At 40.6% G+C, this 23,744-nt stretch overlaps 1 protein-coding gene across 7 annotated transcripts in view; it reads right to left on the reverse strand.

The window, feature by feature from the left end:
• Positions 1-23,744, reverse strand: part of PHYLLO (2-oxoglutarate decarboxylase/hydro-lyase/magnesium ion-binding protein) — a 117,446-nt gene that overhangs the window by 64,092 nt on the left and 29,610 nt on the right. For all 7 annotated transcript variants that reach the window (XM_086433886.1, XM_086433885.1, XM_086433883.1 and 4 more), the window contains 3 exons: positions 5,181-5,285; positions 4,809-5,003; positions 4,563-4,661 (listed from right to left, as the gene is read on the reverse strand). In XM_086433886.1, coding sequence (XP_086290012.1) covers positions 4,563-4,661; positions 4,809-5,003; positions 5,181-5,285 — 399 coding nt within the window. The remainder of the gene's footprint in view (positions 1-4,562; positions 4,662-4,808; positions 5,004-5,180; positions 5,286-23,744) is intronic.

Genomic DNA, 23,744 nt, shown 5'->3' on the forward strand with positions numbered 1-23,744 from the left:
ATTGTGTTTTTCAAGATCTAGAGTCGAAGAGGACGATTGGCACTGGACGTGAAGTGAATGGATTGTATCTCCTGGATGTTCCCAGTTCCCCAAGCACCCATTCTGCTCTTCAGCTTAGTAGTATTAGTAGTCAGTCTAATAAGACTCTTGTAATGCGTTGGCATTTACGCTTTGGCCATATTTCATTTGGATATTTGAAACACATGTTCCCTAATTTATTTAATAATAACAATTTGCTTGATTTTTCTTGTGAAACTTGTCAATTAGCTAAACATGTGTGTTCTTCTTATCCTATTAGTATGAATCCTACTACACCTGCTATGTTTGACTTAATTCATTCTGATGTATGGGGTCCTTCCCCCGTTACATCCACTATCGGTTTTCGTTATTTTGTCTTGTTCATTGATGACTACAGTCGTACCACTTGGGTTTATCTTATGAAACACAAGAGTGAGGTTTATGGAATCTTCAAGCAATTTCTTACTATGATTACAACCCAATTTGGTCGTACCATCAAGACCTTCCGGTCTGATCATGGTACTGAGTATACCTATAGTGAGGTCTTGAAACTTTGTTTAGAGTCTAGTATTGAGCATCAAATGTCTAATGTTAAGACCCCTCAGCAGAACGGTCGATCAGAAAGAAAAAATCGCCATATTCTAGAGTTGGCCCGTGCTATTTCTATCGGCATGAATGTGCCCCAATCCTATTGGACTGATGCAGTTCTTACGACTGTTTACCTTATTAATCGGACCCCCTCCAGTGTTCTTCAATTTGTCACACCCCTCTCTCAGCTCTCTCCAGATCATCCCATGTTTCCACTTCCTCCGCGTGTTTTTGGGTGTGTCTGTTTTGTTCAAATTCTTGACCAAACTCGTTCTAAGCTTGATCTTAAGGCTGTTAAATGTATCTTTCTAGGTTATTCCTCTACCCAGAAAGGATACCGTTGTTACCATCCTCCTTCTCGAGGATGTTTCATTTCTCGAGATGTTTCTTTTTTTGAGCATACTCCTTATTATAGTGGGTCCATTGGTATTCAATCTGACTGGTTTCCTTTAGATTCACCTGATGATCATTTTCCTTCTTTATTTCCCCTTCCCATGCTTGTTCCTCTCTCTCCACCCCCCGTCAATTCATCCTCTCCTCCATTGCAGGTTTACTCTCGACTCCCACATGATACTACCATCACTTCTATGTCCGACCACCTCGCCTCCTCGCCTCTAGCTCCGCCTCCGTCTGTTCCCTGTGATAATCGTCCTATTGCCACTCGTAAGGGTAAGCGCACTTGTACTTATCCCATTTCAAATTATATATCTAATTCTGCACTATCACCCTCCTATCGGAGTTTTCTTGCTTCTGTTTCCACTGTTTCTCTTCTTACTACTGTTGCAGATGCTATTACTCATCCTGAGTGGCATGCAGCTATGATTGATGAGTTGACTGCTCTTAAAAAAACTCAAACTTGGGAAATTGTTCCTCTTCCTCCTGGAAGGAAAGCTGTGGGTTGTCGATGGGTATTCACTCTAAAGCATAATCCGGATGGTTCCATTGCTAGTTATAAGGCCCGTTTGGTGGCCAAGGGTTATGCTCAGACTTATGGGCTTGATTATCAGGAAACTTTTGCTCCGGTTGCCAAGACAACCATCATAAGCGTTCTCCTTTCCGTTGCCGCTATTAAAGGGTGGCCACTTTTTCAGTTAGATGTCAAGAATGCTTTTCTCAATAGTGATCTTCAGGAAGAAGTCTATATGGTCCAACCTCCTGGGTTTCTGACGTTTGCTTCTCCTACCCATGTTTGTCGTCTTCGCCGTTCTCTTCATGGCCTGAAGCAGTCTCCTCGTGCCTGGTCTGAGCACTTCACTAAGGCTATGCATCAGTTTGATTTTCATCAGAGTTCTGCTGATCACACATTGTTCTTACGTCACTCCCAAGGCAAAATTGTTGCTCTGCTTGTGTATGTGGATGATATTGTCATTACTGGTGATGATGATGATGGCCTTATCGCGGTCAAAACTTACTTAGGACGTCAATTTGAAATTAAAGACCTTGGACATCTTCGCTATTTTCTGGGTATTGAGGTTGCACGGACCCAGTCCGGTATATTTATTTCTCAGCGTAAGTATGTCATTGATCTACTCCGTGCCTCTGGTCAGCTTGGATCTCGTCCAGCTGATACGCCTATTGAGCAGAATCACATGTTGGCTGATTCTGACGGGGAGTGTTTGTCAAATATTGGTCAATATCAACGTCTTGTGGGAAAATTGATCTACTTGTCTATGACTCACCCTGACATTGCCTATGCTGTTAGTGTTGTAAGTCAGTTTATGCACTCGCCTCGAACATCTCATCTTAATGCTGTTTATCGTATTCTTAGATACCTTAAGGGATGTCCTGATCGAGGTATTTTATTCAAAAATCATGGTCATCTTCGTGTTGAGGCATGGATAGTTGCAGATTATGCTGATTCAGTGACTGATAGAAGGTCTACTTCTGGGTATTGTACTAAAGTTGGTGGTAACTTGGTAACCTGGCGCAGTAAGAAGCAGGATGTGGTTTCTCGGTCTAGTGCTGAGTCAGCATACAGAGCTATGGCACTTGGAGTGTGTGAGTTGTTGTGGCTCAAGATCTTACTAGCTGATTTATGTCTTCCTGTGCCGGTCCCTTTCTTACTATATTGCGGTAATAAGTCAACTATAAACATAGCTGCAAATCCGGTTCAGCATGATAGAACGAAGCATATCGAAGTTGATCGTCATTTCATTAGAGAAAAGATTGTTTCTGGACAGATTTGTACTCCATTTGTTCCTACATCTCAACAACTCGCTGATGTTCTTACTAAAGGTGTTAGTAAAGCCTCTTTTGAAGATGTCTTGTCCAAGTTGGGCGTTGTTGATATTCACGCACCAACTTGAGGGGGAGTGTTAAATAAGTCTTTTTATGAGGCTATGTCCTTTTTGGTCTTTTCACTTTACTTATATTATGTAATCTCTATATAGCCTAATTAGGGCTAATCAATCTTTAATCTTTTCCCTTAATCTTCTTCTCTCTAAACTCAAACTGTATTGAACTTCCACATACCATTACTTTCCGTTGTTGTATCAGATTTGAAGTAGCCATTAGATGCTCTACGAATTTCTTTCCTAGATCTATGATACCTATCAAACAACTTAAGATTCTAACATTTGGGCCTCAAACAGTGTTTGAAGTCTGTCTATAGGGTTAGTGATGTGATTTAGTATTACTTTGGTCATTAGAAATTTGATATAAGCTGTTGAGATAAGTTTCTTAGGCCTTTAGTGATCCTTTTGGGTTATTTTCTTAGAAATTGTTGTTGAGAGAGCATTGTAAGAGGATCTTCACAATGGTTTACCAGATTTCCGTATAAGAAATCTCAGCTCTAGCAGTGATAGGGGATTTGTTTCTTAGGTTGCCCTTCATTCTTCAAATTTCAATGCATGGGTAGATTTTCCCCTGCACCAGGGTGCTCCTCCCATCCACACTCTTGTAAGTCTCCGTCATGTCAAACAATCATTAAATTTTGTATTAGCAAATGCTATTGCTTTTTGCAACTTCTGGAAACCAACTCTAATGCCCAACTGGGCTGATGCATGAGATAAGTGATCTAGCTAGGTGGCGATGCATTGGCTCAATCTGAAATGCCATGTTTCCTACCACTATCATCGTGGGGCAGGATTTTTCTCCAATGCTTCTTCTTGAGTTGAATCCTTCGTATTTTTACATCATATATCCCAAGTAGTGATTCTTTCTTATTCATGATTTTCGTTTTCAACTAATATCTTCTTTATTAGCCTCTATCATTTCATGAAGCCTTTCCCAACATCCAATGCCAATTATTTCTTCTATAACTGCTCATTTTTTAGGGTTTCTGGTATGTGCATTCAGAACATCTGTAGTAAACAATCACTAAAACAGAATCACTTTTTTACACCAGGAAGATAGAACTTATGAGATCGACATCATATTCTTTTTTCTTTTTTTTTTTTGGTGGGGGTTGTTATGGGGATACTCCTACATTATTTTTTTCTTTTTGATAAGTAGAAATTTTATTGAAAAAGAGAAGGCCAAGGTGACTGCCCAAATGTACAAAAGAGGGAACAATACAAACTGACTAAACACAAAAAAGATTAACAACTACAATACTCTCATGCATAACATAGAAAATTTTCAATGAAACATAAAGTACTCTAAATTCCTTAAAGATCTTGCTCCAATAGAAAATTAATCCCAAAATTGATGTGATAACCTAATGACAGGGATGCTCTTCTCCATTGAAGCGTGAAGTTAAAACATTTCAAGAATTTAGTCAAGCTCAGGGCGTCATCAGTGTTTGGTTAGTTTCTGCAGTTATAGGTAGTTGTGAGGGACGCTCATTCAGTTTATGTCAGGTCTCATGGTAAAAATAACATTATTTGTTCAACTGAAAATACATACCTCATAAGTTCATGATACAACAATACCTAAAACTAGCAAAAGTATAAAATTTCAGTCCAAACCTCGTCTAGCACAATCTAGCAATAATTAATTTATGTGTAGCTTAAAACCTGATTAATTGCTTGATTTGCTCCAGCATCGTGCAGCTCTGGGGGACGATCTGCTGTGATTAATAAAAGTGGTACAAAATCTTGACTAGCCTCCACAACCTGCAAAATAGTTTATTACATTTGTAAAGGCAAAAAAAAAAAAAAAACATGCAAAATATTACCAGAAAAATAAATCGTAAGATTGCAAATAATATAATTTGCAGCACATGAATAAGATCAGTAGGACAATAAATATTCAAATCTCACAGCTGGAAGAAGATTCGAGACTGCAGTGCCAGATGATGTGATGACTACTGCTGGTCTGGAAGACCCTCTTGCATAGCCAATGGCATGAAATGCAAGTGAGCGCTCATCAAAACATGAAATACAAGTTGTGGATGGATGCATAGAAGCAGCGATTGCAAGGGGAGACGATCTTGATCCTGGAGCGATACAAAAATACTAAAATGACGAATGAATCAGAAACATATATTAAAATAACTAATAAGACCCAGATAATCAGTAATACAACTCACTGGAGGTGAACTTGATCCTGGATCAATACAAAATACTGGAGAATGAAGCAGAAACATAAAATTGACCAACTAATAAAGCTCAGATTAGCATGCTAGAACTCACCGTCAGACCAAGTCGAGAACATTCTTCAATTATTAGGGATGCCCACAGAGCATTTATGTTGGCAGAATTTTGCACTGAGCAACTCAGTTCACTGGGATTATCCAACTGAATGTGAAAACGAGAAATTTTATTTAATCAATAGCTGAACAATCTCTACTCAAATATATTCCCTCATCATATTTATACCATAAATTAATTAGTTCAGCAATGGAACAACGTTAAATTCAATACACAATGACCCAATGCAAAAAAACTAGAGCCTGCCATTACATAAGAGTAACCAGGAAATAGTAAACATTCATAAAGTCAAAAGCAGCTGTTCTTGATGCACTTTCAGTTCCCTTGGGTAAATGAAACAGTTGAATCCAATTCGACATCAACTCAACTAATCATATAGGCTTCCAAGAGAAAAAAAGCTAACAAAGGATTTTTTTTCTCATTTCAAAGTGAATTGATAAAACTGATATCCGATAATAAATATCCAGTTTTATGGAGAAGATTTGATACCCTGTTTGATTTACATGTAGAAATCATCTTTGCCTTATCCCAAACATTTGGTCTTTATCAAGACCAGGGGTCAAACTTAGGCAGGCATAACCCAACATTGGGCTGGTATTTTGAATCTTAAGTTTTGCTTGGGTTGGGGTTTTCAGGCAACCCAGTACAACCTAAACCGGACCTTTACTTAAATATTCAATTATTTATTTTGTCATGCCCTGCTTGACAGCTGGACTGCTGTTACAACACGTGGCATATGAGCTCTAGTGCAACACAGCAACAGCAGATTGGATTTACACATGAGCAGCAGATTTGATAAGATATATTAGTTCATTGAATCTAAATTCTGTTTTGCATTCTGTTTTAGAGATAGGTTAGCTCCTAAATATTAGGATCTTAAACCATAGAGGCAGCTATTAAATAAGCAGCTCTTGGAGCTAAAGAGGTAGGAAGATAGTCATTTTGAATTCCTTAGGGAATAGGAGATCGACCATCTCGAATTGGTCATTGCTGAAATTCTTTATTTCTGAATAAAATTCTTATTTTCTTCTTGATTTCTCCATTTATCTCCTAACAAAACTACAGGTTCATTACAATTGGTATCAGAACTCGATGAGCACTTGTCTGCCGTCAGATCTGTCGTAGAGAAGCACGCTGCAATCTTGGAAAGGCACACCACCGCCTTGGAAGCGCTGACCTCAGAGATTGACGTCCTTTTATCAAGGTCTGATTCATCAGGAGGTTCTCGTGATCAAAATGGGCTTGATAAACAATTGATTACTTCAGGGTGATCTCCTCGCATTGAGTTGCAGAGATTTGATGGAACTGATCCTATAGGATGGATCTTTCTTGCAGAGCAGTACAAGATGTATCACCACCTTCAAGATGCTCAAATGGTTGAGGTTGCAGCCATTCATCTTCAAGGAGATGCAATTCCATGATATCAATGGATGACACAACAATGGGCACTAACCATTGGGAACAATTCAAGAAGGCCATCTGTTCTCGTTTCGGTGACAGTGAGGTGGATGATCCGAGTGGTTCTCTTTCTAAATTACGACAAACGTCAACCGTCCGTCATTACCAATCACAGTTCGAGAGACTTGCAAACCGAGTCCCAAAACTACCCGAATCGTATTTAATGGGGTGTTTTATCTTGGGCTTACGAGATGACATACGGGTAGGAGTCCAAATGTTCTCCCCAACCTCGGTTTTGCAGGCCTATCAATTAGCACTACACCAGGAGGAAGCAACGACGATTCGATCAAGGGGATCTAGACCAAATAACTTTTGAAGTGCCACGCCCAACAATCCTACATTGGGAAGAGCAACACCACTACCACCAAAGTGCTTAACTCCCACAGAACTTAGTGAACACAGGAAACGAGGATTGCGTTACAAATGTGATGAGAAGTATGCCCCGGGACACACATGCAAGGCCCAACTAGCTATTATTGAAGCGGACGAACCGGAGAATTCAAAAGAAGTTACTATCTTTGTTGAACCAGCAGTAGCTGTAGCTCAAGTATCATTATGTGCACTAAGTAGAGCAGCTGGCCCACGAACCATGCGCATAATGGGGTTGATAAAAAAGTTACCGATACTCATACTCATCGACTTCAGGAGCACACACAACTTTATAACTCCAGGAATTGTCAAAGCCTTGGGATATCGTGTTCAAGATCAAGGCAATTTTTCAGTTACCGCAGCTAATGGGGGAAAGATCACTAGTCCTGGTATATGTTTCGCCTTACCATTCACCTTGCAAAATTTTCATTGCTTGGTTGATTGTCATGTCTTACCGGTTAAGGGTTGTGATGTGGTATTGGGAGCGCAATGGCTAGCTACTTTGGGAGAAATCCTATGGAATTTTTCATCGTTGCAAATACGAATTATAAGTAACAACAAGGTATTCATCATTCAAGGGTCCTCACTACCTTCAATGGAACTAAGTAGTAGTCGTACTGTTAAATAAGTCTAGGGTTATTTTAGTCTTTTCCTTTTCTTTATTTATCTTATGTAACTCTTATATAGCCTAATTAGGGCTAATTAATTAAGACTTAATCTTCTCTCTCTATTTCGAACTTGGTATCAGAGCTGGTTCTCTGAAGGTATATCGAACTCCTCCTTCTTCATCTGTAACAGACCTTAATCAAACTCGTACACCCCTACACCACTTGTCTTCAACCTATATCACCCCTACGGGGGTTCTCTGTTGCTGCAAACCCTAATCGCATCATGCGATAAGGAGTTAAACAAGATTTGAAGCCTGCGATCAAGCTTTACGTACTGCAACGATGCTGTTTAGAGCCTGCGACTCCTAAGGCAGTTGTATTTCAGCCTTGCGACACCCAAGGTGGCTGTAGTGAGGTCCGGCGACACCCAAGGTGGCTGTATTGAGGTCCGGCGACACCCAAGGTAGAGTCTAGACGTCTGCGATCATAGCAGGTGCCTGTGTTTCAGCTTTTTCAACCCAGCAGCTGGCTGTTCTAGTTCGTGCGACACAGCTGGTGCGTGTTTGGACCCTAAAACTATAGCAGGTAGTTGATTCTTGCACAGACGAACCCAATAAGTAGCTGTTCTAGTTCGTGCGACTCAGCTGGTGGCTGTGTTTTAGTTTTCTAATCCCCGTAGTGGTTATATGAGGGTACCGGCAGTGTTCTTGAACATCTACGAAATTTTTCGATCACAACCGGGTGCTGTTTAAGGCTGTTCTCACCTCTCTATTGACCCTCGAACCCTTGACCTAGGGCTGTTTACACAACTTATTAACCAACCCGGCTGCAAGGAGGATTACTTGCGGTAATGATTACTTGGGTCACCCATAACAGTGTTTAATCAACCGTTATAGCTCTTTCGATCGTGTATTGTCACCTTTAGGGTGCTGCGATCACTTTATTCTAGAGAGTTGTGCCCTCATCTTCGTGAACTCTCTTCAAACCAAAGTACTCGGAGTATTTGATGGCTTCTGAGTCATCCTCTTCCTCTATCACTGGTATTAGTAATGGATCGAATGGTCTTCCTTCTCATTCAACTGACTTTCCAGGCATTCAAATTACTACCGTGAAATTAGATGGTCCTAACTATCTCCTTTGGGCACGATCGGTTGAAATGTTCATTGGTGGAAAAGGAAAGATCGGTTACCTCACAGGGGCGGACAAACAACCTGCACAGACCGACAGTTCTTACTCACAATGGTTTGCTAATGATTCTATGGTCCGTTCTTGGCTGGTTACATCTATGCAATCACACATTGCAGCTGGTTTTATGTTCTCCTCGACAGCAAAACAGATATGGGATTCCGCAAAGAGCATTTACTCGCAACGTCAAAACAATGTTCGCATTTTTCACCAAGAGCGTGAGATTTCTCGACTCTCGCAGGGTGACTCTTCTGTTACTACCTATATATCACAACTACGTGCTCGGTGGGAAGAGTTGACATTTTATTCTTCGTACTACTCCTGGAAGGACCCTCTTGATGAGACATTTATGTGTCAATTCTTGATAAGAATCGGATTTTTCAGTTTTTGGCTGGTCTCCGGGATGAGTTTGAGTATGCGAGAGTTCATTTATTGGGAATGGATCATTTTCCTTCCCTACAGACTGCGTATTCCTATGTCTTGGCTGATGAGAGTCGTCGCGCAGCTGTCATACCCCTTTCTTCAGGAGATCACTCCGCTATGCTTGCTCGTCTACCTTCTTCACAGTCCCCCAGTGGGTCTCTGCCTACCCGTCAGCGACATAAGTGTGATCATTGTGGAAAGTTAGGTCATGTGAAGGCTCGCTGTTATGCACTTCATGGTCGTCCTAACCAGCATCGTCAACAGTTTCAACGGTCTTCAACTCATGTAGTTTCTCAGCAAACGATTGATTTAGCACCTCTTCAGCTACTACCTCCTCATCGGATTCGGTTTCTCTGTCCCAAGCCGAGCTTGACAAGTTTAGAAAATTCTTCAATAAGATAGAGACTTCATCTCAGCCAGTTTCTACCTTCGCTCACTCAGGTACCTTTGCATCTGCACACAGTGTTTTTACCACTTCCTCACCATGGATCATTGATTCTGGTGGCTCAGATAACATGACCGGTACGTCCTCCCTATTTAAAACCTATAGTGTTTGTTCTGGTCATCGCAAGGTCCGACTGGCTGATGGTTCTTTGTCTTCCATAGCTGGTCAAGGCCATTTACCCGTTACATCTTCTTTATCCTTAACTAACACACTTCATGTTCCTCAACTTACTACTAACCTTATATCTGTTAGTAGTCTTACAAAAAATTTGAACTGCAGTGTAACCTTTTATCCCTCTCATTGTGTCTTTCAGGATCTGGAGTCGAAGAGGACGATTGGCACTGGACATGAAGTAAATGGATTGTATCTCTTGGACGTTCCCGGTTCACCTAGCACTCATTCTGCTCTTCAGCTTAGTAGTAGTCGTAGTCAGTCTAATAAGGCTCTTGTAATGCGTTGGCATTTACGTTTAGGCCATATTTCCTTTGGATATTTGAAACACATGTTCCCTACTTTATTTCATAATAACAATTTGTTTGATTTGTCTTGTGAAACTTGTCAATTAGCTAAACATGTGCGTTCTTCTTATCCTATTAGTATGAATACTACTACACCTGCTATGTTTGACTTAATTCATTCTGATGTGTGGGGTCCTTCCCCGGTCACACCCACTCTTGGTTTTCGCTATTTTGTTTTGTTTATCGATGACCACAGTCGTACCACTTGGGTTTATCTTATGAAACAATAGAGTGAAGTTTATGGGATCTTCAAGTAATTTCTTGCTATGATTCATACCCAATTTGGTTGTACCATCAAGACCTTCCGTTCTGATCATGGTACTGAGTACACCTATAGTGAAGTCTTGAAACTTTGTTTAGAGTCTGGCATTGAGCATCAAATGTCCAATGTTAAGACCCCTCAGTAGAATGGTCGCTCAGAACGAAAAAATCGCCATATTCTAGAGTTAGCTCGTGCCATTTCTATTGGCATGAATGTGCCTCAATCCTATTGCGCCGATGCAATTCTTACTGCCGTTTACCTTATTAATCGGACCCCCTCTAGTGTTCTTCAGTTTGCCACACCCCTCTCTAAGCTCTCTCCAGATCGTCCTGTGTTTCCACTTCCTCTGCGCGTGTTTGGGTGTGTCTGCTTTGTTCAAATTCTTGCCCAAACTCGTACTAAACTTGACCCTAAGGCCGTAAAATGTATCTTTCTGGGTTATTTCTCTACCCAGAAAGGATACTGTTGTTACCATCCTCCTTCTCGACGGCGTTTCATTTCTCGAGATGTTTCTTTTTTTGAGCATACTCCTTACTATAGTGGGTCCGTTGGTATTCAATCTGAGTGGTTTCCTCTAAATTCACCTGATGATTCTTTTCCTTCTTTATTTCCCCTTCCCATGCCTGTTCCTCCCTCTCCACCCCTCGTCAATTCATCCTCTCCTCCATTGCAGGTTTACTCTCGACGTCCCCGTGATACTACCATCACTTCTATGTCCGACCAGCTCGCCTCCAACTCCGCCTCCGTCGGTTCCCTGTGATGATCGTCCTATTGCCACTCGTAAGGGTAAGCGCACTTGTACTTATCCCATTTCAAATTATATATCTGATTCTACACTATCACCCTCCTATCGGAGTTTTCTTGCTTCTATTTCCGCTGTTTCTCTTCCTACTACTGTTGCAGATGCTATTGCTCATCATGAGTGGCGCGCAGCTATGATTGATGAGTTGACTGCTCTTGAAAAGACTCAAACTTGGGAAATTGTTCCTCTTCCGCCTGGAAGGAAAGCTGTGGGTTGTCGCTGGGTTTTCACGCTTAAGCATAATCCGGACGGCTCCATTGCTCGTTATAAGGCTCGTCTGGTGGCCAAAGGTTATGCTCAGACTTATAGGATTGATTATCAGGAAACTTTTGCTCCAGTTGCCAAGATGACCACCATTCGTGTTCTCTTTTCTGTTGCTGCTATCCGAGGCTGGCCTCTCTTTCAGTTAGATGTCAAGAATGCTTTTCTCAACGGTGATCTTCAGGAAGAAGTCTATATGGTCCAACCTCCTGGGTTTCTTCCTTCTGCTTCTCCTACACATGTTTGTCGTCTTCGCCGGTCCCTTTATGGTCTGAAACAGTCTCCTCGTGCTTGGTCTGAGCGCTTCACTAAGGCCATGCATCAGTTTGGTTTCCATCAGAGTCCTGCTGATCACACCTTGTTCTTGCGTCACTCCCAAGGCAAAACTGTTGCTCTGATTGTGTATGTGGATGATATTGTTATTACTGGAGATGATGCCAATGGCCTTACCGAGGTCAAAACTTACTTAGGACGTCAATTTGAGATTAAGGATCTTGGCCATCTTCGCTATTTTCTGGGTATTGAGATTGCCCGGTCCCAGTCCGGTATATTTATTTCTCAGCGTAAGTATGTCTTGATTTACTCAGTGCCTCTGGTCAGCTTGGATCTCATCCAGCTGATACTCCTATTGAGCAGAATCACAGGTTGGCTGATTCTGAGGGGGAGTGTGTGTCAGATATTGGCCAATATCAGCGTCTTGTGGGAAAGTTGATCTACTTGTCTATGACTCGCCCTAACATTGCCTATGCTGTTAGTGTTGTAAGTCAGTTTATGCACTCGCCTCGAACATCTCATCTTGCTGCTGTTTATTGTATTCTTAGATACCTTAAGGGATGTCCTGGTCGAGGTATTTTATTCAACAATCATGGTCATCTTCGCATTGAGGCATGGACAGATGCAGATTATGCTGGTTCAGTGACTGATAGAAGGTCTACTTCTGGGTATTGTACTAAAGTTGATGGTAACTTGGCGTAGTAAGAAGCAGGATGTGGTTTCTCGATCGAGTGCTGAGTCAGAATATAGAGCTATGGCACTTGGAGTATGCGAGTTGTTGTGGCTCAAAATCTTACTAGCTGATTTATGTCTTCCTGTGCCGGTCCCCTTCTTACTATATTGCGATAATAAATCAGCTATTAACATAGCTGCAAATCCGGTTCAGCATGACAGAACGAAGCACATAGAAGTTGATCGTCATTTCATTAGAGAAAAGATAGTTTCTGGACAGATTTGTACTCCCTTTGTTCCTACCTCTCAACAACTTGCTGATGTTCTTACTAAAGGAGTTAGTAAAACTTCCTTTGAAGATGTCTTGTCCAAGTTGGGCATAGTTGATATCCACGCACCAACTTGAGGGGGAGTGTTAAATAAGTCTAGGGTTATTTTAGTCTTTTCCTTTTCTTTATTTATCTTATGTAACTCTTATATAGCCTAATTAGGGCTAATTAATTAAGACTTAATCTTCTCTCTCTATTTCGAACTCGTACATTGGAGCATGCTATGACAAAAGGGCAATCAACCATCCTTATGCATTTGTGTGCTTTGGAATCATCGGACAATGTGAGTATCATCCCAAAAACAATGCAACACTTGTTGGATAATTTTTCAGATGTCTTTAGGGAACCATCGGGACTACCTTCGTCACGATCACATGATCATCACATCAACCTTGAACCTTAAAGTAAACCGACAAGCATCCGACCGTATCGATATCCTTATTTTCAGAAGAATGAGATCGAGAAAATTGTCCCAAAAATGCTACGAGCAATTATTATACGCCCAAGTATCAGCCCCTATTCTTCTCCTGTGTTACTTGTGCGGAAGAAGGATGGGAAATGGCGCATGTGCATCGATTATCGTGCTCTTAATAATATCATGGTGAAAGACAAGTTTCCCATTCCAATAGTGGACAAACTTTTGGATGAATTACATGCGGCAGCATATTTTTCAAAGTTAAACTTAAGGTCTGGATATCACCAAATCAGAATACGGGCTGAAGATATACAAAAAACCGTGTTTCGTAATCATAAGGGTCATTACGAATTTCTCGTAATGCCATTCGGCCTTACCAATGCCCCATCTACCTTCCAAAGCCTCATGAACCACATATTTTGGGATCAGCTACGTCGATTTATCCTCGTCTTGTTCAATGATATATTAATTTATAGCAAGGATTGGGATTCTCATCTAGATCATGTTCGTCATGTGTTACAAACCCTTCGAGATCACCAGTTACATGTCAAAATGTCTAAATGCACATTAGGGACTACAAAGGTGGAGTACCTCGGGCACATTATTACTCGAGAAGGCATCCAAGCTGACACACATAAGGTCGAGTGTATGTTGAATTGGCTGGAACCTAAGCCCATTAAAGCTTTACATGGTTTTTTGGGTCTCACGGGTTACTATAGATTATTTAATCGTGACTATGGGCATAAAAGTGCTCCACACACTGCATTGTTGAAGAATGGCTCATTTCAATGGAATCCAATTGCTTCCCAAGCATTTCAGGCCTTAAAAAATGCCATGGTGAGAGCCCCTGTGCCTGATTTTTCTAAGTCATTTGTCGTTGAATTTCGACACCAGAATTGGAGGAGTTCTTATGCAAAAAGGTCCCCCAATTGTCTTTGCTAGTAAGGCACTTTCTGGAAGAAATTTGGGGATGTCAACATACGAAAAAGAAATGTTGATCATAGTTCACGCGGTTAATAAATGGCAACCATATCTTTTGGGGAGACACTTTGTTGTTCTAACAGACCACAAAAGCCTTAAATATATGTTTGAGAAAGGTGTCACTAATATAGTCCAGCATAAATGGTTATCTAAGTTGTTTGGTTATGACTTTGAAATAGTGTACAAGAAGGGAACAGAAAACTCAGCAGCAGATACTCTTTCTCGCATGGACCACACAGCCAACATATCAGCTATTTCCCAAGTTACACGGGCTGGGATTGATGAGTTCAAAAGCTTATATTCCACTGAACCTTCCATCAAAGATCTTGTGCATCAAATACATAATCAAAATGAAATCATTCCTCATTATTCTCTCTCAGATGGCATATTGCGTCACAAAGGGGCAAATAGTTTTGGGACCACCAACAGATCTCCATGATCAACTTATGCAAGAGTACCATGACTCGCCTATAGGGGGCCACTCGGGCTTCAAAAAAACTTACAAACGGGTTTCTAGAAATTTTTATTGGAAGGGGGTGAAGAAATTCATTGCGAACTTGTGTCTAAACGCAACACTTGCCAAAAGAATTGTTGAGTTTAGTCCCACATCGGACACTCATTGCCCTGTCTCTCTCCTTATAAGCTCCTGGGCCTCACCACTCATAGCCAATTGGTTTTGAGTTGGACCCCAAATTTATCATGATATAAGAGCGGGCCTTTCTCTCCTCCATGTCACCCAGTTCATATTTCCACGTGCTTTGGTCCAGTCCGGCCCACACATGCGGGGGCATGTTGAGTTTAGTCCCACATCGAACACTCATTGCCTTGTGTCTCTCCTTATAAGCTCTTGGGCCTCTCCACTCATAGCCAATTGGTTTTGAGTTGGACCCCAGATTTATCAAGAATAAAGACGAACAAGTCCATCCACCTAGCCTACTTCAACCGTTAAACATTCCAAATCACATTTGGACTGAGGCATCAATGGATTTCATAGATGGACTGCCTTCATCACAAGGAAAGTCAATTATATTTGCGGTAGTAGATCGCCTCACAAAGTACACTTATTTCATCGCCTTAGCGCACCCCTACACAGCCTCTTCTATAGCTCAAGCATACATTAATAAAGTTTTCAAGTTGCATGGCATGTCAAGTTCTATAGTTAGTGATCGTGATCCGGTATTCACTAGGACATTTTGGCAAGAACTGTAGTGATTACAATGGACACATCTCAAAATGAGTACATCGTTTCATCCTCAAACGGATGGTCAAACTGAGATTGTTAATAAGTGCATAGAAACTTATTTGAGGTGTTTTACTTGGGCTCAACCATCACAGTGGATCTGTTGGTTACCATGGGCCAAATGGTGGTATAATACCACTTTCCACGAATCTACCAAGGCCACGCCTTACGAGTTAGTATACGGCCAGCGTCCTCCAACAATATCTTCTTATTTGGGTGAGTCCTTGGTGCATCATGTTGATTTTGAGCTGCGAGATCGTGATCAGGCATTGAAGATCTTAAAGGAAAATTTACAATGGGCACAACATCAAATGAAATTCTTTGCTAATAAGAAGCGCACCGAAATAGAGTTCAATGTAGGTGATTTTCTGTATCTTCGTCTCCAGCCCTATCAACAATCTTCAATAGCAATTTGTAGCTCTCTCAAATTATCACCACGATTTTTTGGATCTTATGAGATCATATAAAAAATTGGGAGTGTGGCTTATAAATTACAACTTCCAGAAGGTGCACGAGTACACCCAGTTTTCCATGTATCTTGCCTCAAACGAAGGGTTGGTTCGAAGGCGGTCATTGCAGATCAACTTCCTTCTTTCACAGCAGATAGTACACCTAAAATTGCACCGCAAACCATCCTCAATTGTCGGCTAGTTTGTCATCATAACAAGGCTGTAACTGAAGTGTTGGTTCAATGGCAATTTGCAGCACCCGAAGATGCAACTTGGGAGATGTGGCAATCATTTCAGCAACGTTTTCCTGACTTCCACCCTTGAGGACAAGGGTTATTTCAAGCGGGGAGCAGTGGCATGCCCTGCTTGACAGCTGGACTGCTGTTACAACACGTGGCAAATGAGCTCTAGTGGAACACAGCAACAGCAGATTGGATTTACACATCAGCAGCAGATTTGATAAGATCTATTAGTCCGTTGAATCTAAATTCTGTTTTGCATTCTGTTTTAGAGATAGGTTAGCTCCTAAATGTTAGGATCTTAAACCTCAGGAGGTGGCTATTAAATAAACAGCTCTTGGAGCTAAAGAGGTCGGAAGTTAGTCATTTTGAATTCCTTAGGGAATAGGAGATCGACCATCTTGAATTGGTCATTGCTGAAATTCTTTTTTTCTGAATAAAATTCTTATTTTCTTCTTAATTTCTCCATTTATCTCGAAACGAAACTACGGGTACATTGCATATTTATATATTCACATGTACAAAAAGAAACAAAAGATTTTGTTTGTACTCCTGTCTATAACAAGTAAAACTCTCTCTCTTGTTCATCTTTTTTTCCTCTCCTTTCTCTTCTTCTTTCTCCTTCGTCTTCTCTTTTCCCTCTTTTATTCTCTCCCTCCTCCCACTCTACCCCTTATATGATATAGGGTTTTCTATAAGTCAACCTGACACAATTTGACCAACACGATTTGGGCATGGTATCGTGGACTTAGCTTTAAAACGCTTAAACTTGTGAGTGGCACTCACGCAATCATCCTCTTGAGTGCTTGATTAAACCTTCCCACAATGTTACTTAAGAGATTGACCCACTCATTAACACACTGAAGCACTCAAAGAACATGGGCACAACGGAGAGTTTTGTTAATGAACTTGTGTTGATCACAAGTCTTTGATAGTTACAAATGTACAAGGCTCTCATATTTATAGGTTTGAGGAGGAAAAATATAGAAACTTTAGAAAATCCTACACAACTCCATACAACTAAAGAATCCTACTAGTTTTATTAGGATATCTCTAGAACACTCTATGTACGTTCCTACATTTACATGAATTTTCTAGACATAGGAACCTTCTAGATTTGGAAATCATTTCATACTCTAGTTTTCTCCAGAAATTTCTAAAATAAATTGGGTTTCTTAAGTGAGAGTCACTTTACACTCTCCCCAGCTATGGCACAGACATCCTCGTCGAAGTCTCCTCATAGAGCATGGCAACCTTGTCCTTGAACTGCCACAAGGTTTTGGGACAATCCTAACTTGCTTCACTCCTGGCAATCCCCTCCATTTCACCAAATGCTCTGTGTAGGATTGGACTACATACCTGCTTACTTTTTGGTCAGCAACTATGTACTCTACTTCCTCGTAGAAGGAAGCGGTCATGGGATCATTGGCACCCTCTTGATGACTCCTCGTAAAGGGTCTTCTACGGCTGTGTGAAACAGCTTGAGACAACTTGCGTGGAAGACCAGATGTATCTTCAACTTGGGAGGAACTTGAAGTTGGCAAGACATTTACCTATCTATGGGAACAAGACCCTCATACTTATATATCAACCCCTTGTGCAGTTTTCAAAATGCTTAGAATTGTTAGGGTTGGAGTTTTGTCATCACTAAATCATCCTCCTCGTGTTCAACAGGCTTTAACTTCATGTCTGCCCACTTGGAATAGTTACCACCTTGACTAGGTTTAGATGGATTGGCCTATCCTGAAGACTATGTGATGTTATAATATCCATAAAATAAAATTATAAAAATACCTCTGTTAAAACTCTTTGAATATAGAAACCCAAAAATCCATGATTGTTTTGATCCTCTTCAAAACCGTCTTCTCTACGTTATATTTCCTTAAATATTTGGTTGTTTATCTTTCCAAATGCAACAACCCACCCCAAACGGAACTTATTACAAATCAACTTCATTTGGACGTCCAAGCTCTTTATAAATAGCCAGTAAAGCAGCTCTACCAAACATTTATGGAACATACATTGAATGCCAAACTTCTTCAAAACCGTGTGCCAAAAGGTTCATGGTAAATTTTCAATGTATTAGGGGCGGTTCACTAACTATCTAGCTTCCTCACATAGGAAACACATTTTGGCCACAATTTTCTTTATACTAATAAAGTGGTCAATAGTTAGAATATTTTCAATAGACATCATATTAAAAGAATTCATTGTTAAAGGAATTTTCGTCACAATGGTTTAACCAGAAAAGTTGGAGACATATTTAATCATTATTCTTGATGTCATACTTAATATTATCCATGCCAAGGCTTTGTTCCTAATGCTAATTTATCAAACTTCCAAGCCTCCAACCTCCTTAGGGTAACAACCTTAATATCCAATTCTAATCACAATGCTAATGAAAGTTTTCATAAATCAACTATTAGAATTAGCTTAAATATTAGCGCAAAGCTATACTGAAATTAGCATAATTACTTACAAAGAACATGTCACATTGAAGTATGCATGGATACTTCCAAACTTCGAAGTTAGCACATTAGATTATAGGAAAATTGGAAAGAAATTCAAAATCCTACTCATAGGAAGCTTAAAAGAGTGTGAATAGAAGAATTTGAGAATAATTGTGTCAAGTCACTTTGTGAAAGCTTGGCAGGAATTTATATTAACTACAAAGGTCAAATTACAGAAAGGTCCTTATAAATAAGAATTAAATAAAAGTCTATCATTACTAAGTAATTAAGACTAGAAAGCAACTATAGCAACTAACTAAATTATTTCCAATACTCCCTCAAGTTGGAGAGAATATATCAACTAAACCCAACTTGATAAGGTGAGAATTAGTGATAGACGGACCAATAGACTTCATAAGCATATCGGCAAACTGATATGAAAAAGGAACAAAAACTGTCTAAAGGTCACCAGATCGAACTTTCTCCCTGAGAAAGTGAATATCAACCTCAATATGCTTTGTTCTTTCATGAATAACGGAGTCAGAAGCAAGCATAATAGCAGACTTGTTATCACAAAGTAGAGTAGAAGAACTAGAAACAGGAAAACCCAACTCTGTCAACAAAGACCGAAGCCAAATTATTTCACACGTACCAAGGACCATAGCACAATACTCAGCTTCAACAGAAGAACGAGATACCACATTTTGTTTCTTACTTTTCTATGAGATAAGATTATTACCATAAAATGTACAAAAATTAGAGGTAAATCTCCTATCTGTAAGAGAGCCAGCATAATCAGTATCTGTAAAACAAGACAAATGCGGCTAAGCAATGGAAGAGTAGAAAAGCCCAAGACCAAGACGTGACTTCAAGTAGCGAAGAATGCGATAAACTGCATCAAGATGAGATGTACGCGAAGTATGCATGAACTGGCTGACCACACTGACCGCAAAGGACAAGTCCAATCTAGTGTTAGTCAGGTAAATCAGACGGCCTACAAGTCTCTGATAAAAAGAGGAGTCTAATAAAAAATCACCAAAATCAGCTTGAAGACGATGATTCTGATCCATAGGAGAGGAAGCAGGACGACAACCAACCATCACAGTATCCTACAGAAGATCTAATGTGTATTTACACTAAGATAGTGATATACTATAGCAAGAGAGAGCAACTTCTATCCCCAAGAAGTACTTGAGTGGACTTAAGTCTTTAACCTCAAAAACACGACCCAATAGCGTCTTAACCATGTCAATCCACTGTGCATCATCTCCAGCCACAATTATATCATCCACATAGACCAAAACAATGGTGCAACGACCATTCACTCCTCGACGAACAAAGCAAATATGATCTGAATGACATCTAGAAAACTCCATAGAAAGAATAATCTCAAAAAAGCATTGAAACCAGGCTCACGGGGACTGCTTCAGACCATACAAACACTTAAGAAGACAGCATTCCTTCCCAGAATACTCCCCCTGAAGACGAAACCCTAGAGGAGGGTCCATATAAATAACCTCAGTCAAATCACCATTCAGAAAGGCATTCTTCACATCAAGTTGGTGAAATGGCCAGGAGTTACACACAACTAAGGAGATAAGAAGGCAAACAGTGGAGAGGTTGGCGACAGGAGCAAACGTGGCACCAAAATCTTTCCCTAGAGTCTATGTAAATCCCTTAGCAACTAGTCGTGTCTTATACCGATCAACAGTACCATCTGCGAGATATTTCACTGTGAAGACCCATTTACAACCAATAGTCTGCGCCCCAGACGGAAGAGAAACAAGTTCCCAGGTATTAGTGATTTGCAAAGCATCCGTTTCAACAATCATAGCTTTTGTTCATTGAGGATCTCTTAATGCCTTTGAAACAGACCGAGGAACTCGAATAGAATCAATTGTGGCAAGGTAGGCCTAATAAGAGGAATAAAAACCCTAATAGGAAACAAACCGAGCAATAAGATTATCAGTAACACACCCCCACTTAAATTTACGAAGGGCAATAGGTAAGTAAAAGTCAGAAATAGATGGAATAAGAACAGTTATATGTGTGGAGGTAGAAGAGGGTATACCTGAATCTAAGGAGGAGGTTGGCAAGGGTGTAGAGGAGTGAGTGCGACTAGTGTAGACCTGAAGCGCTGGTGAAGACAAAGGAAAAATTGGAGAAGATAGCACGATAGGAGACGAGTCCTGCAAAGTAGATGTAACATGATAGTATGGAACATTTTCAAAGAAGGTAACATCAAGAGTGTGGATGACACGGTGAGAAACTAGATCATAACACCGATACTCCTTAGACATAGAGGAGTAACGCAAAAAAATGCATCGAATGACTTTGTTATCCAATTTTGTACAATTGGGGGTCTTGTTCTGAACGAAACACGTGCACCCAAAGACACAAGGTGTAACAGGAAAGAGAATGCTATCAGGTTGAAGGACATGAAGGGGCACCTGCCCCTCTAAGGTACCACTTGGAACACGATTAAGAAGAAACTGCAGTAAGGATTGTCATATTCCAAAATGCCTTTGGAACATGCATTCCGCGAAAAAAAACAACGAACAATGTTTATGAGGTGATGGTTCTTGCATTCCGCCACCCTATTCTATTCAAGAATATAAGGACAAGTCAACTGGTAAAGCATACCATTCTCATGAAGATGGGAGCGAATACCATCAGATATATATTCCCCCCTTATTATCAGACCTAAGGGATTTAACAGTGATATTGTACTGAGTCTAAATCATTTTAAGAAAATTAACAAAAATTGGGAACACCTCAGAACGTGAACGCATCAGATAAACCCAAGTGCAACGAGAGTAGTCATCTATAAATGTAACATAATAACGATGACCATTAAAAGTAGTAACAAGGGAAGGCCCCCACACATCAGAATGAACTAAATCAAATATTGCATTAAATCGATGCATACGAGGAATATAAGAAGTACGTGTGTGTTTAGAAAGTTCACACACAGAGCATTGAAATTTATGTCCACTACAAGCAGTTTTTAAAGCAAGAAATAAAGAACACAAGTGTTGAAAATTGGCATGTCCTAAGCGAGCATGCCATAAATCTAAACTTTGTGATGTAAAAATGTGATTGCCAGATGATGGAAGCCGGAGCAGCAGTAGGCTGAGATCCAAACAAGTACAGTACATCCCTCTCATACCCCTTGCCAAAAATCATCTTCAAAGTCAAGTCCTAAAAAATGCAGTGAGTAGGAAAAAAGGTAACTGAGCAATTATGAGATTTAGTAATACTGCTAACAGACAAAAGATTAACAGATAGGTAAGGGACATAAAGCACGGAATCTAGAGAAATCCCAGCGGATAAAGGGATGATACCCTTTCTGTGGATAGGTGTAAGAGATCCGTCAGCAAGGCGAACCTCCTTATAGGTGGTGGAAAAAATAGAAGTAAAGTGGCTAAACTCACCGGTCATGTGATCAGAGGCACTAGAATCAATAACCCATGTCAGAGGAGTAGAGCTAGACTGAGTGACATTGAATGTAGATAATGTACCTAGAGGCGTAATACCTGAGGCCGCAGTCGAAAAGGTTTTCGTGTGAGCTTGAATCTGATCCCAGACAATAGTGGCAATCTGAGTCTATAGATGTTGCAAGTTAATAGTGCCAAATGAAGACGAAGGATCAGTGAAAGGAATAAATGATGACTCTACTATAACAGCACGAGGAGCAGTCTATCCCACATATGAAGTGAAGGAAGATCGTGGTATCAGATGAGGATAGAGTTGAAAGCAGCGAGCTTTCTCATGACCAGTCTTCCCACAATGACTACAAGTAAGGCCACTCCCTTTACCACGACCATGGTACCACGTCCACAATTCCCTGATCTAGGGGTACGGAGGTCAGAAAAACTCAAGTTGGCAGTTAAGGCCATCTGATCTGTAGTTGGAGCAAAAAGAATGCAAGGGACCTGAGTCTGAGGAGGAGGAATACGGCGACGATGCTCATCATTGTCAATGGTCGCAAATATCTCAAATAAAGAAGATAAAGGAGTGGTGTTGAGAGTCTGTATTTGAAGTGCCTCAAATTCTAGACGTAGACCTATAAGAAAATGGTAGGTTTTATGTCGAGCAATCCGGTCAACAACATAATCAGCTACCTCTGAAGACAATTTAGCCATAGACTCATAATGAAAAAGTTCTTCCCAACGTGACTGAAGGTATCCAAAGTAATCGACTACACTCTGAGTCCCTTGGATAGCCTGGGCAATGTCTCAATAAAGTTCATAAATCCTCGAGTCATTCCTGGAATGTGCATATGTCCGAATAAGCACTGACCATAAAGATGGAACTGTCTCATGGTACATGAACATGGTATAAATGCGTTATTCCATGGAGTTAAACAGCCACCCAAGGATAGTGCAATTGTCGATCTCCCATGATTCAAATTTAGGGTCAGTTAGAGATGGTTTAGTAACAGTCCTAGAAAGCCATCCAGATTTCCCTCTACTCTCTAGAAAGAGACGCACAGATCGAGACCATGACTGAAAGTTCCGACCATCGAGAAGAACAGTGGTAATACGTTGAGCTGAAGAGTTAGACCCAAGAACTGTAGCGAAAAGTGGAATTCCTTGTGCCGAAAACATTGATTTGATTTGAAGGGATATCGAAATTTAATTATTGGAAAAAGAAATAGTAACCCAAATAGCAGAGCAATGTCCAAACTGCCGTCGAACTCTGTCAACAGCCTACTGTTGCAATCGCAAGTCGTAAAAAAAGAAGTCCTACTAGTTTCGTACTCCACCACAAGGTCCACCAGACCTATCGTAGGATCAAAAAAGAATCAAGACAAAATCCAAACACAAAAAACCACTGTCGCAGGGTCCACCAGACCTATCACTAGACCAAAAACTAGAAAAACACTGTCGCAGAGTCCACCAGACCTGTTGCAAGACCAAAACGAAACCAAAAAACCAAGAAAAACTGTGGCAGGGTCCACCAGACCTGTCGTTGGACCAAAAATGAAACAAAAAACTAGAAAAACCCTATCGCAGAGTCCACAATCCTATCGCAGGACTAAAACGAAACCAAAAACATTGTTGCCTGGTTGTCCAGATGATCTCAGGCTATCGCAAGACTCATAGAGGGGCTAACTCCTGTTGTACTCATCCATAAGGTCCAACAGACCTATCGTAGGACCAAA

This window comes from Akebia trifoliata, chromosome 3 (assembly GCF_017979445.1).
Source record: "Akebia trifoliata isolate Shusen 1 chromosome 3, ASM1797944v1, whole genome shotgun sequence".
NCBI lineage: Eukaryota > Viridiplantae > Streptophyta > Magnoliopsida > Ranunculales > Lardizabalaceae > Akebia > Akebia trifoliata.